The sequence below is a fragment of the Amphibalanus amphitrite genome, unplaced genomic scaffold (genome assembly GCF_019059575.1).
Source record: "Amphibalanus amphitrite isolate SeventyFive unplaced genomic scaffold, NRLGWU_Aamphi_draft 000815F_arrow, whole genome shotgun sequence".
NCBI lineage: Eukaryota > Metazoa > Arthropoda > Thecostraca > Balanomorpha > Balanidae > Amphibalanus > Amphibalanus amphitrite.
The window spans coordinates 64572-77442 of NW_024882309.1; the positions used below are offsets into that span (position 1 = coordinate 64572).

At 51.9% G+C, this 12871-nt stretch overlaps 1 protein-coding gene across 3 annotated transcripts in view; it reads left to right on the plus strand.

Annotated features, from left to right (window-relative positions):
* LOC122366542 (serine/threonine-protein phosphatase 6 regulatory ankyrin repeat subunit A-like) overlaps window positions 1-12871 on the plus strand; it is a 76415-nt gene that overhangs the window by 39733 nt on the left and 23811 nt on the right. For all 3 annotated transcript variants that reach the window (XM_043338915.1, XM_043338914.1, XM_043338916.1), the window contains exons 16-18: window positions 4832-4948; window positions 6152-6269; window positions 11476-11554. In XM_043338915.1, coding sequence (XP_043194850.1) covers window positions 4832-4948; window positions 6152-6269; window positions 11476-11554 — 314 coding nt within the window. The remainder of the gene's footprint in view (window positions 1-4831; window positions 4949-6151; window positions 6270-11475; window positions 11555-12871) is intronic.

Below are 12871 nucleotides of genomic sequence, written 5' to 3' on the forward strand. Positions count from 1 at the left end.
ATCGAATGATACCACATTTTAAGGTCTCGGGTTCATTGGTGACCCCTGAGGTCATTTCAAGTGACCCAAATTACGGGTCCGGTTTTTGGTAGATAACTTAGCAACAAATGGTCGCAGAGCCGCGATTTTAGCATCTTTGTGTTTGCCTAGCTCCGGCGCGTCGAATGGTATACTGTTTGTTCTCGTGAGGTCAGCTTAAGTCGCTGACCTCGGGTCAGCACACTGCCGTGTATTTGGCTCCGCGCCCCGACCGGGCGGCCCAGCCGGCAGCCAGCCCCCGGGCATCACGTGACCGCCCCGAGTCCGCGGCAAAACCAACCAGCGCGGCGCTGGACAAACAGCGCCGCTACAGAGATGGTTAACAGTCGGGTCAGGCCACGAAGCTGGGTGAATGACATCATATTGCACATCATTCGATTTGCAAGGTCTTCCCGAGTCCATTGGTAGCTTTCCCGTCACTCTAGCTCAATTTGATCGAGAGTTATTGACGAAAAACTCTTATGACCCTAGTGACGAACGAATGACGTCACTCAAGGTCAACAATGCAAAAGTGAGGCAAAAATGACTTCAATTGAACTTTCAGTAATCAGTGATGTCACTAGGCAGCTTTACCACGCCATTTGTAGGCTCTCTTCCGAAATCACTATTCGAGACCATTACGGTGACGTAAAATAAGTACATTTATAGAAAGAACACCTTCCTAATTTTTTTGCATACTACTTAATAATGATCCAAAAATGTTTTTAAGCAAATAAAAATTCATAAAAATTTGGTCCCAAAGGCATAAAAATGCAAATGAAAGGGAACTCGAGGTGTTATATATCAAAAATAGTTTATATTTCAAAATTTTAAAAATGCATATTATTCTTTGCTTCAATGCAAGTTCAATGCCGTATAGCATATGGCATTTGGATTATCCGTCTTAGAGTTGCAGCCCGCCAAACTTGGCGTTGCAACGCAAGATCCAAAACATGTTTTACACTATAACTCAAAAACTACTCATCTGATGAGCCTGAAATTGTTACAGGAGGATTCAGAGCCCCTGATTACCCCTTAGACCAATTATCGTTAAAATCCGAGAGATGAGGGTGTCAAATTGGAAAAAATTGGTACGATCTATCGTGGAATGCCCCAGGGGTCATGACGGGCATTCGTAATACCTGTCATCCGCCTCTGACAGCTTCGTAACATGTTACGAAGGCACCAAAACTAGCTTCGTAAATGTTCAAATGGTTGCTAAATTCGAATTCAGCTCCAAAAACTGGCATAGAAACATGTAAAACTCGAAAAAGTGAACCGAGGTCACCAAAGGTCAATGACCTGACCTGACCTTCAGGTGATCTTGACACCCACCCTAATGCATCGGAGCAACATCAAATCACATGTTTGAACGCTTGAAACCACGAAAAGCTTGCAAACGCGCGGCTAATGCGAGCCGACATACGCCGAATCGCGATTCCGGCCAAACATGGTCTCGGAAAAGAGGTCACAGGTCAAAGGTCATTTGGGTCAGGGTCATGAAATTTTCAGGGTAGGTGTAAGATTGATCAATGCAAGGGTACTGAAAGTTTAGTCGCGATCGGCCGCTTTTTACGCGAGTTATTCGCGAAAAAACTTGGAGGGGGGTTGCATCAACCCTCCCTCCCTCCCTGTGCCGGCGAGGGAGGTCATTTGAAGAATTTGGCCTATGTTCAAAGACATGCCTATGTTAAAAGACATGACCTGACCAGAAATGGTCATGATGGATAGCAGGATATTAGATCCGTATCGTGAAACTTTACTAACACTTTAGATGATTTCATAACTTAAGCATGTCTATCAAAAATATTTATTACATGGCTCATGTGTAAGCTGGGTATGTGATCATGCTTACGAGTACCTATGTTGAACGCAACTGATAATGTTCTGTTGGCCACAATTTCTATATTTAATTTATCCTCCCGGATTTCATATTTTTATTAATGGCACCTTGACGATGTCGAGAAAAAAAACGCTTAGAAGATTTAAAAACCTGAGATACATTCAGTATAAGGAAGGGTCAAGTGTGCTAGATTCCTTCCATCCTCGCTATCCTCAGGAAAAACAATTCGCATCGCCCCTAGTCTTCATGCTTCCCTCTCTGGACTGGAGGTCACCCCACCAGCCAACCTGTAGTTGATGTCGGTTCCATTCCAAGACACATAACCCTCTTCGGGTGACCGTTGGGGAGACGGCTGGACCGCCCGACAGGGCAATCGTCCCACGGGAACAGTCACGCTTCCGGAGTCCGCAGATCACTGTCGCTGGCTCGCACAACCAAATTACTACACCAGAGCATAGTTATGTCATAGCTCTGCAAGGACCTTCTCAGGCCGAAAAAGATGGCTCCCAACAAAACAAACAATTTTCTCATTCAGTACCTATTGTATCTCATCAGGCACCACATGTTTTCAGAGTGTTTATTATGCGTTCCGTCCAAAAAAAGCGCAGTTCAACTTTCTCCCATTGACTTTAGCGATCTCAAAATTGACCCGACCTTTCTGTCAGCAATGTCAAACTTGCAAAGTAAACGTTTCAAATACATATACTGTTGCCCATTGAAATCACTGAAGGTTCTAAAGCGATCGGTTAGTCGATGTATTTAGATATGATGAGCACAGGAACTTTCCTTGAGGTAAGGTCACTTGACGTGACCTGGTGTTATGACCTTAAATTGAAAGACTTGGGCGGGAAAAATGGATCATTTGAAATCTTAAAATGTTAGATTTTAACAATAATTGCAAACACTATCCCGGCCAAATAGTGAGTGAGAAGGGAGCGATTCCCCATCCCCATGTTTAGCTCCTATAATTGAGCTAATTGCTAGAGCCTCGCGGAAAAAAACGAGCGCTTGCGTCGTTACGTGACGCAGCGACTGTCACCCCATTTTAAAATATCAGTGACCTCTTAGGGCAGGTCAAGGGCCCTAAGGCATTGGATCGGTTTTTGGTGAATAACTTCGCAAAAAAGGTCGCATTATCGTCATTTCGATACAATCGTGTTTTCTGTTCAGTGTTCTCAGACGCGTCGATTTATATGCTTTTTTGCTTAGGTGAAGCAGTTTAGGATGTTTAGGTCAATGTCATGTTAGGGCAACACAGGTCACGAAGCTGTTGAAAGGAGGACATGCTGCGTAACATTTGATTCGGTAAGTCTTGCAGAGTCCATTGATGGCTGTCCCGACTGGCTAGCTCATTTTGATCGGGAGTTATTGACGAAGCACTCCTATTGACGAGCACTCCGATACGCAAGGTGAACAATGCAAAAGTGAAGCATTAAACCTTGCCAAGAATGTATGAAGTCACGATTTCATGTGCATGAGGTATAGTTTTAGCTCATTTCCGACGCCAAATTAACAGTTTCCATACTTTCCCATTATGCTTATATCATGACACTAAGTGCATTATGGATTTGCATCATTTTATAACCGACAACCGTGCAGTTTACAGAGGTTAGACGTCATAGTTAAGTGACCTGACATGAAAACGTGGTTAAATGATCCGGCTTGAATCAAATGTAAGGCATATGAAATGTCAGCCTTCTATCATCAGTGTGCTTTGAGCTACCGCAAAAAAAAAATGCATGGTGGCGGCATCCACCCCTTCTTCTCGGCTGGCGAGGGTTAAACCTCGCTTCGAATTATTGCAGATAATGATGCGACCGAAAACAAAGCATTTGTCTGTGTCTAGAACGGCCGCTGACTTGTTGGACAAGATCCCCAATCTTAATTTGCTAGATGGAAATAAAATACTCGGCATATGATACATATATACCCCTCGATTTGCCCTCGCGCAAAGTCAATTCTAATCATCACTGTCGCTTTTTTATCTGAGATGATGTCGCCACTAAACGGGTTGTTTTGTTTGCTTGCTTGCGTTGAATGGTCATTACGGATTATTGAAGGATTACGATATAATAGGAATGGGGCAAGGGAGGATATGCACTACAGTGCAGGTGTTTAATTTAGATCACAAAGGCATCGTTTCCGGCATCGTTTCCGGCATCGTGCAGAGTCACTATCTTCCCCTCCTCTGCACTGCGGCATCTCTGCGCCCCACACACCGCGTCCTCGCTCCACGGCCGGCCGCCGCCAACTGACCCACTCGCCGGGCGCCGCGACCTGACCCGTGTTACTGCCGCGGCCTGCGCAATAGAGTCGGGGCTGGAATCCGGGGGTTCGGCCGGCCGGCCGCCTCTGGAGCGGGGGACTTTTTTAGTAGACCTACTGTACAGATCCATTCACTCGCTCGCCGGAGGATGGGCGCCGCTCTGCCCCCGCTGACGTCATCGGAGGCTAACGCGCGCCCGTGTGGACGGCGGTATTGTTGTCCAGGGGGGGGGGGGGGGCTATAATACACGAGGGCGGTTATAACGATGGATCGTCAGCGTTTGTTGCCAAGGCAGGATTTTTCATGGTGAGGTGTGATGATGCTTAGCGCTGTTGTGGTAGCTGCAATGTAAATGAGAAGCGTTACTGTGTTTTAACGTCACTGGTAAGATATGTTTCACTGGTGTCACTGGTAAGATGTTTTTTTCATATGAGATTAATGTTTAGGAAATTCGATGACATTCGTCGGCTGGACCTTCAACTACACATAAGTGGTCCGACGAGCCGGTGGCTGTGAATTTCAGCAGTGTTACCTGCACTGCTCCTGTGACCGCTGTCTGACTGAGTATGACCGCCGTCCGGCAGGTTCCAGCTGTCTGCCCCGGCGTCTGTGGAGTTCAGTAACCTGGCGGCCGAGTCCAGTCCGGTGTTACCTGCACTGCTCCTGTGACCGCTGTCTGACGGAGTGGGACCGCCGTCCGGCAGGTTCCAGCTGTCTGCCCCGGCGTCTGTGGAGTTCAGTAACCTGGCGGCCGAGTCCAGTCCGGCCCACGCCTGTCCCAAGTTCGGGGCCATCATCAACCGGGCAGACACCAGCGGCAGGTGAGGAAGAGACCATAGTTCAGCGACAGGGACACGGGGCTGGGGCACCGGGCTTCGGTAAGTACGGGGAAAGAGGCTGTGGACTCTGTGGGGAAGGGAGAGGGCAGTAACGATAGGTTCAATCAAATCAAAATGAAACTGAAATGGATGTTGGAAGGTTGAAGAATTTTCATTTCATTTCATCTCAAGATTAAAGCAGACAAATCAACGGCTATTCGTAGCAAGTGACATGCCCTTCGCTCATCGGCACCACGCCCGTACCTAATGCATCACGGTGGGCCCATACAAGGAGCGGCGCTGGGGGAGGGGCCGGTCCACCACCGTGTAATGACCTCAGCAGTGGCTGGTGGGGCTTCCTATGTCTGCCGGCCCCGATAGTCGGCTGACCATGACGGACCATCCCCTCCCTCCTCTCTCCCTCCTCACTCCTCCCTCCTCTCCCTAAGTCTCTGTCTCCGCCGGACATGTGTGGATATGTGTGTGTGTTCCGCGGGAGTACCACACACCGACACCGGATCCTGCGCGGACACCGCCGGCCCTCTGCCGACACCGAGCGCCGCACCGGCCGGGCGCCGCGGCCCGTAATGGATGGCGCTGGGACACCGAGCCGCTAATGAAACACCGCCGGCTTGGTACCCGCCGGACGTACAGCCGACGTGCGGCAACGCCCTGTGGGGCGACTGCTTGACGTTGGTGACCGGAAGGTGGGGTTTTGGGAATCTGGGCAGGCGCCACGCCTGTTTGAACGTGAGAGCACAGTTATATAGGGTTACCTTGTGAGAACATTGAGCTGGGAGTGACCAGAGTGGGATCCATGCCGACTGCTGATCGTGGGCTGCTGACTCGATCTGACCGTAGGTCAGCATAGGTGACCCGCACTGACGGGAACTGACCATGAGGGTGGTACTGTAGACTCGTAGAGATTCACAAGACCACCCTTGGCGCTGATGACTCTTGCTAACCCTTTCTGTCCCGCAGGACGACTGGTGTCCTGAACTGGCCCTTCCTGTCCGTCAGGATGGATTTCGTGATCGATCACTGATGCCTGCTGACTCTGGGGGTGACTACTAATCTATCCTGTCCCGCAGGACGACTCGGATGACCCGTACCGACCCGTCCTGACCGGTAGGACGGTACTGAACCCGTACTGACCTTCCCCGTCCTTCAGGATGGCTCTGATGTTGTCCCTTCCTTCCCCCACAGGACGGCTCTGATGCTGGCTGCCGAGGTGGGCAGCTCAGAGCTGGTGATGCTGCTACTGATGCACGGCGCCCAGCCCGGTCTGACGGACCAGCAGGGACGGACGGCGCTCTATTACGGGGTGAGTACGGACGGGGACGCACTGTACAATGGGTTTAGTACGGACAAAGACGCACGGCGCTCTTTTACGGGGTGAGTACGGACGGGGACGCACGTAGCCTAGCCGGTACTGACGGACGGACACGGACGCACGGCCTTAGATTACGGGTTAAGTACGGAGAGTAAGGCACCGCGCTTGGCCCGCTATGGGGCAAGTAAGAGGAGACGCTGGGCTCTATATTTTTGGGGACGCACGGCGCTTCATTACGGGGTGAGCACGAACTACAGACTGACGTGATTACGCCAGTAAGTACGAGGGACATCAGTGTAGTGTCAGACCCCTTCAGTACAGTGTCATTACGAGCAGCGCAGACGGCACAGTGTCAGTCTGACATTTGCTGGGAGCGTGCTTCTGGGAACGAGATTCTAATATTCCCCGTGTGGCCAGGACGCAGACAAGGCCGAAATTCACGGCTGCCGCTGTGGGCGTCTTCTCTGTGCCTGCATTTTCTGGGCAATGACGTCTTTCGTGTTTGTTGGAACTGGTTTACTGAAGTCAAATGCCCAGGCTACTCTTTTTTCTAGCAATGCTTGCGAATATGTTTGGCATTGCCTATGGTATATGCAATGCAATATCGGAAAGCAACTTTGTCATCAATTTGGACTGTGGTCTGTTTATTCAAAGACTCAAGGTTCTTTGACATCCGCCTCATTTTTCTTTTCTTTTTCTTTTACCGCACCGTTTTTCGTGAACGATGTCTACCTGTTGGTCCCCAAGGTCGTTCGACTCGGCAATTGGAGCCTCCTCCGGCTGGAACGGCTGTTTGTCCGGACTGGAGCGGGCGACTTTGGGAGTGGCGACACCGTTTACATATGGCGCGGCTCGTTTATATTCGAGCTGCCTCTCGACGTCAGAGCCGCTAGAACTGTGTGTTCTTTGCTGTCTTCAATTCGCTGTCTGAATAGTGAATTTCTGACGAAGGTGGTGTGATAAAGTCGCATTGAATTTCAAATACCATGTACGGTTTTCACAAACTATCCTGTGCTGTAAATTAACTGCCTAATCAATCGTTAAATTGCAGTTCCTCCATGGCAGCGAGCCGTGTCTTCTCATGGGCTATCTTCCTGGTCATTTACGAGCTGGAATGGGGTGCCGAACTAATCAATTTCAGTTTCTGGTGATTTCTCGCTGTCGCCTGCCTCCCTCGTTAAATATGGCCGCGGCTGCTGACAAGTACGAGCCGAGCGGGATATGAGTGTGAGAGATAATTTACGGCGTACAGGAGAACCGGAGACCCCAGACGCTGTGCCCGCTTTAGTTCGGGAATTTGCTCTGTGGACTTCGCTCCAAATTTGTGATGCCTTGATGGTTGAATGAGACTGACGCAGTCAATTCCTATCAAATTGGCATTCAGCTGTTGTCATATATGGACGCAAAATTGTCAGCGCATGATTTGGTATTTCGTTAACTCTGTTTATTGCATTCCATTTCTTCTGCTTTTCCAATTCCGTCTGAACTTGTTCAATTTAATTACGTTTTTGCCGGTCGTGTTTGTTGACGCCGGCCTGAATCTCGTCGGGGAGCTGTGTGAGCCGGCTCCGACTCCGGACTACAGACGCCGGCTGCAGCTCCGCGTCCTGAACGAGACCCAATTAGCATTTACATGTCTCATCCATCGAATTTGCCGCCCGGCTGTGATCTCGGGGTGGTACACCGTGCGAGCTGTGTTTGGCGGGAGGCTGACACGACAGCCACCCGGGCTGTCCTTGGATTCAGGAGGTGTCTACGGGGCAGGAGATGTGGCGCCTATGGGCAGGGGCGGTGTCTGGGGGTCTGGAAGGAACAAGAAGGTCGCCTGTCGCCTGTGCTGTCCTGAGAGGTGTTGTGGAACAAAAAACGTCACATCTATGTATTTGCTACGAACTATGCTGCGGTGCATCTGCGGCACTCTATCGCGTGGTTATGCAACACCATAACCGTTATGATTACGTCCATAATGTTAACTTCCGCGTCCTAAAATAGACCACTCTCCTGCACGTGCCCTGACCCCCCCCCCCCCCCCCACCCATACGGCGGGCCTTTAATGTCCGCGGCGACCTGAACTCGGTGGCGATTGGTCTAATCTCCGCGCCGGCGGCCTCATCAGCCGTGAACCGTGACCGGCGGCCGGACCGCTCCGCCCGTGAGCCCGTGACCCGACCGCCCCGGCTGCCCAGTCTGGTCAGGTGCGGGAGTAATTTGACCGGCTGTTCACGGCCAAAACTGGACGTGGTGCTTGTGGAGGTAATCCGCCTATCAACGTTCTAACGTCACTGGCCGATATCCTTAGAAGTGCTGTCCGTGACAGTGAGATGTCGATGTTTGGTGACCGACGGCATGTGCTGCTGTTTAAACAGAGTGGTGCCTAACTCGGCGTTCGTGTGTTCGATGATCGGTGGTCAATGGTCATTGGTCAATTGATATAGGATAGTCAGTCGGTGATTTTGATCGTCAATGGGTATTATTACGAGCGAGCGAGCGCAGCGAGTGAAGTGAGTCTTTTCAATATAACGGAAAAATCTCAGTATGAGCGGCCCGGCCCGGCCCGGCCTGTAACGCTTTTGAGAGGCTTATATCTCAGCAACCGCTGGACCGATTGGTCTGCGGTCTCTTTTGTTGGGTAGCCCCATCCCTTCTACCCCGTAATTGACTACTTTTGATACATCTCAGTGACCGTCGTGGCACGTGCCACGTGAAAAGTCAAGGGTGTTCAAGCTGTTTTGCAAAAGTAGTGATTTTGAGAGGCTCATATCTCAGCAGCCGCTTGGGCGGTTGACTTGCGGTAATTTTTGTAGGGTAGCAGCATCCCTTCTACCCAAAATAGGATACTCTCGATGCATGTGGGTCACCCCCAGTGCACGTGCAAAATACAACAATAAGAGGTGCCAAATTTGTTCCCATTTCAGTAACTCGGTAATTACTGGGGCGATTTCGCTGAAACTTGGCATACAGGTAGGCACCCACCAGGCAATGCATTCGCATGTGTTGCGGTTAGGGTGCTACTGCACGTGCGCACGTGCAGGGGGCGTTTCCAGATCTCGAGAACGGCTGGGCCGATTGCGCTCAAATTTGGTACACGGTTGGGGACCAGTTAGTAGGGTGCCGTGCAAAAGTCATTTTGGACCCCGTTTGCACGTGCACACGTGCAGAATGCCGCTTCCAGATCTCAGGAACGGCTGGGCCGATTGCGTTCAAATTTGGCACACCGCTAGTGGGTATATTGTATGATTGCCGCTACTTGTTTGAATAAAGAGATGCTATTTCTTAAAACGATCCACCACCAGCAGCTGCCTGCCTCACGGATGAAGATCGCTCACTACCTTACCCCCTGACCGACTGGCCATCCGTCGGACCTCCCCCGGTGAGGTGATGACTCCCGTTCCCCGTCAGTGAGCCGAGCAGTCCTCACTGGCGGTGACAGCCGTCCTATTACCCCGGCGCGGCGCCGGCACAAATGGAGCCCCTCCAAACCGGCCCGCCGGACGCCCGTTTGAATACGCTCGCCGCCGGCTGCCAATGCAGCGACGAGCTGCTGTTGACGTGCACCATCCAGATGTATTTAGAATGAGCCGGTTATTTCGCAGGCCCGGAGTCACTCGGGAAATGGAATCCTTCGCGGCGCCGGAAAATGCAGTTATTTATGGCCGACTCCGTGGCATATCGCTCAAACAAAAGTAGTTATTTAGTGTTCATCGCAATATTTATAGCGTGGTTTATTTTGTGTTTGTTATGCTGTATATTTACGACGGCATGCTCTTGGGATAGTCCGAAGCGTGCCGTTGTATCCGAGCAGCAGCGTCTTTAAACCTGCCTGGGCTCTGAGCGCCTCTCTACCTCTCGGTCATCGGGGCTCGTTCGGAGGCTGTCAGGGTGGCCAGAGGAGCCGGCTCACGGCGCGGCTAATCCGCCGGCCCGGTGGCAATTTCAGCGGCCAGACGGTGATCATCACGGGGTGATACATGGGACTGACCAGGTCAGACGGGGAGCGGTGGGCGGGTGTGAACGCCATGATGCAGGCGGGCGCCCAGCAACCGCTGTTAGCCGAGGTAGGGATTCGGGTGGAGACTTGGTTGCTTGGTTGGCGATCTAGCGCGTTTTCTTTCTGTTGTAGATATCCAGATCATCCAGATAAAAAGGCCTTATTCGTATGCAGGATTCGGAAGATGATATACTCGTACGTTTTCACGAAGTGCGTAGTAGCTGGTAGATCCGCACGGCAACAGCGGAACTGATTACAGCGCAAATACAGCAAACTTAGAAAGTTCCGGCAATTTCGAAACTTTTTCGTAGTATTTAATCCGTACGTGTAGAAGGTACGGGTAGTTTACCGGCCAGTGTAGTTACATTGGAGTCTATTCGCTCTCATTTCCACCCAGTTATTTGCAGAGGTGATACTGGGTCCGCGGACTCTGTGTGCCGCATAATGAACCGTCTGCCGCCATTGTGATCGCCCTGATCACGGCTCGTCACTGTGCCATTGAGGGTGATAGATTCCCGCTATTGACACGCCCTTTGATGATGTATTGGATCTTTACCACTGGCAGTTCGTCCCGGGTCGGTTCCCCTGACGACTGGAGCGGCTCACGGGCTGTCCGTCGCCGATCTGCGCTAATCACCCGGCCCCCGTCTGATTAATGAGCCCCCGCCGGCCGACCCGGTCAGGTCGGAGGGTCAGTTGCCATCGGGCTGATGGCTGCCTCTCGGCGGCGGCCGCTCCACTGGCGACCACCGCTGAGCCGGCGGCCGGGCGGCCGTTGGCGCGGCAGTTTTACGCTCTCTGACCCCGGAGGTTCTCTCAGACGGCGCTCAGTGCCCGCTGTGACGGAGGACCCTCAGTCGAGAATGGGCCGTCAAATGAGACTCTATAACAGGCGCCAGGTCAGCAGTCATTTAGAGCTTTTTCAATTCAGATGAAAATAAAAGTGTGGTTTAAAAGTTGGAGGCACGAAAAGGTGTCATGCTTCCTCAGGCAAACCTGTGTACGCGCATACGTGCTTCTCACGGCTTGACAGGCATGGAGTGCGCTGACCTGCTATGACCTGATCTGGCGATGCATGACTTCATAACCTGACCTGAGCTCTGTGACCGGTAGGCGGTGGGCTTGGCACTGTATGACCTGACCTGTCTGCCCGACAGGCGGTGAGCGGTACTGTTTGACCTGACCTGACCTGACCTTTGTGACCGGCAGGCGGTGGGCGGTGCTGAAGAGAGTGTGGACGCCCTGCTGTGTTTTGCCGACTGTCAGCCGCTGGCCGCTGACACCACTGGTGAGTCCCCTGTCAGTGGTGACTCCCCCCTCCCCCGGTCGCCGCTGACACCACTGGTGAGTCCCCTGTCAGTGGTGCCCCCCTCGACCCTCCCCCGGTCGTGGGAGGCTCAGCAGTCAGCTCCGTCAGAGCTTTGTGGCGTGGGCTTATCAGCTTGACTGACAAAGCCAGGCTAAATATGGATTGCAAAGAAAGCCTCCATAGAAACTGGCAGTACAAAGTCTTCGTGATGAATGAAGAAAACCCGGGCAAATATCATTCGAATGCGGTGTAATACGTTTGTGTAATATACTGCCATGAAATGTCGGTTCAACTTATTACTAAGATGTCATGAATAATGAATTGTGAAAAACTAGCAAACAAGTTTCTAGTGATCCCTGGTTAGACTCCGGTATTATCGCTACTTTACTGACGATACTTTGCCACTGTGTCTGTCTGGACGTGGGGAGGGGCGGCTGGCGGAGGACTGCAGTGCCGGATCTCGCCCCGCCCGCCGGGCCGCCGTATGTCTGTCTGTCTGCCGGTGCAGCCCTCTGCCGCCGGAGGATTGCTCGGCCCGGTATTGGCCGCCGCGCCGACCCGTGTCCGCCGGCCGGGCGCCGCAGCGATTAACTCCAATGATTTAATTGGTGCCGGCGTGCCGGTCGCCTGGTCCGGGGGGACTGATTTCATTTGCTGCCGCCGCCTACCAGGCCCGCCACTTGGCTAATGCGTCTGCCGCCGGCGGCTGCTGCGCCTGCTGTCGGTCGGAGGGGAGGACTGAGGGGGGGGGAGGTGTCCCGGGGAAGGAGCGGCGCCCAGGTACCCCCCAGTGGTATACTCTGCCTGAGCCTCCCCGTGAGCTTAGCAGTACTGACACCTCTGGTGTCTTGGAGAGAGATGAGTTACTTCGAGGGGATGAAAATCCTAGGAGTGGAAATTAAGAGTTAGCAAGTTGCAGCGACAAGAAGCTGGGAAGTAGTTCTCAAGGTCGCGTGGTATCTATGATTTATGGGATGTTACGTGGGAAAATGCGAAGAACGTTCAGCGAGCGCTTCACAATCTCCTGAAATGCCAGTCACGATATTGCGTCCTGAATTGGCTTTCCGCGTGATCTACCTTCGAAAACACCACATGAAGTTAGACAACGCTGCAGAATATAGATCAGTTTCACCGAAATGCATCGGGGTGCATGTTGACATCGGTTAGGAATATTTCGATGTGCTTAACCCGGTGTCTTTCTTGAAAACCAATTAGGTGGCAAGTGCTCAACCTTCTTTAGCGAGAGGGTTTCTGAAGTCGCCTCTTCCACCTGCAGTTGACTGAATTGTTTCTACT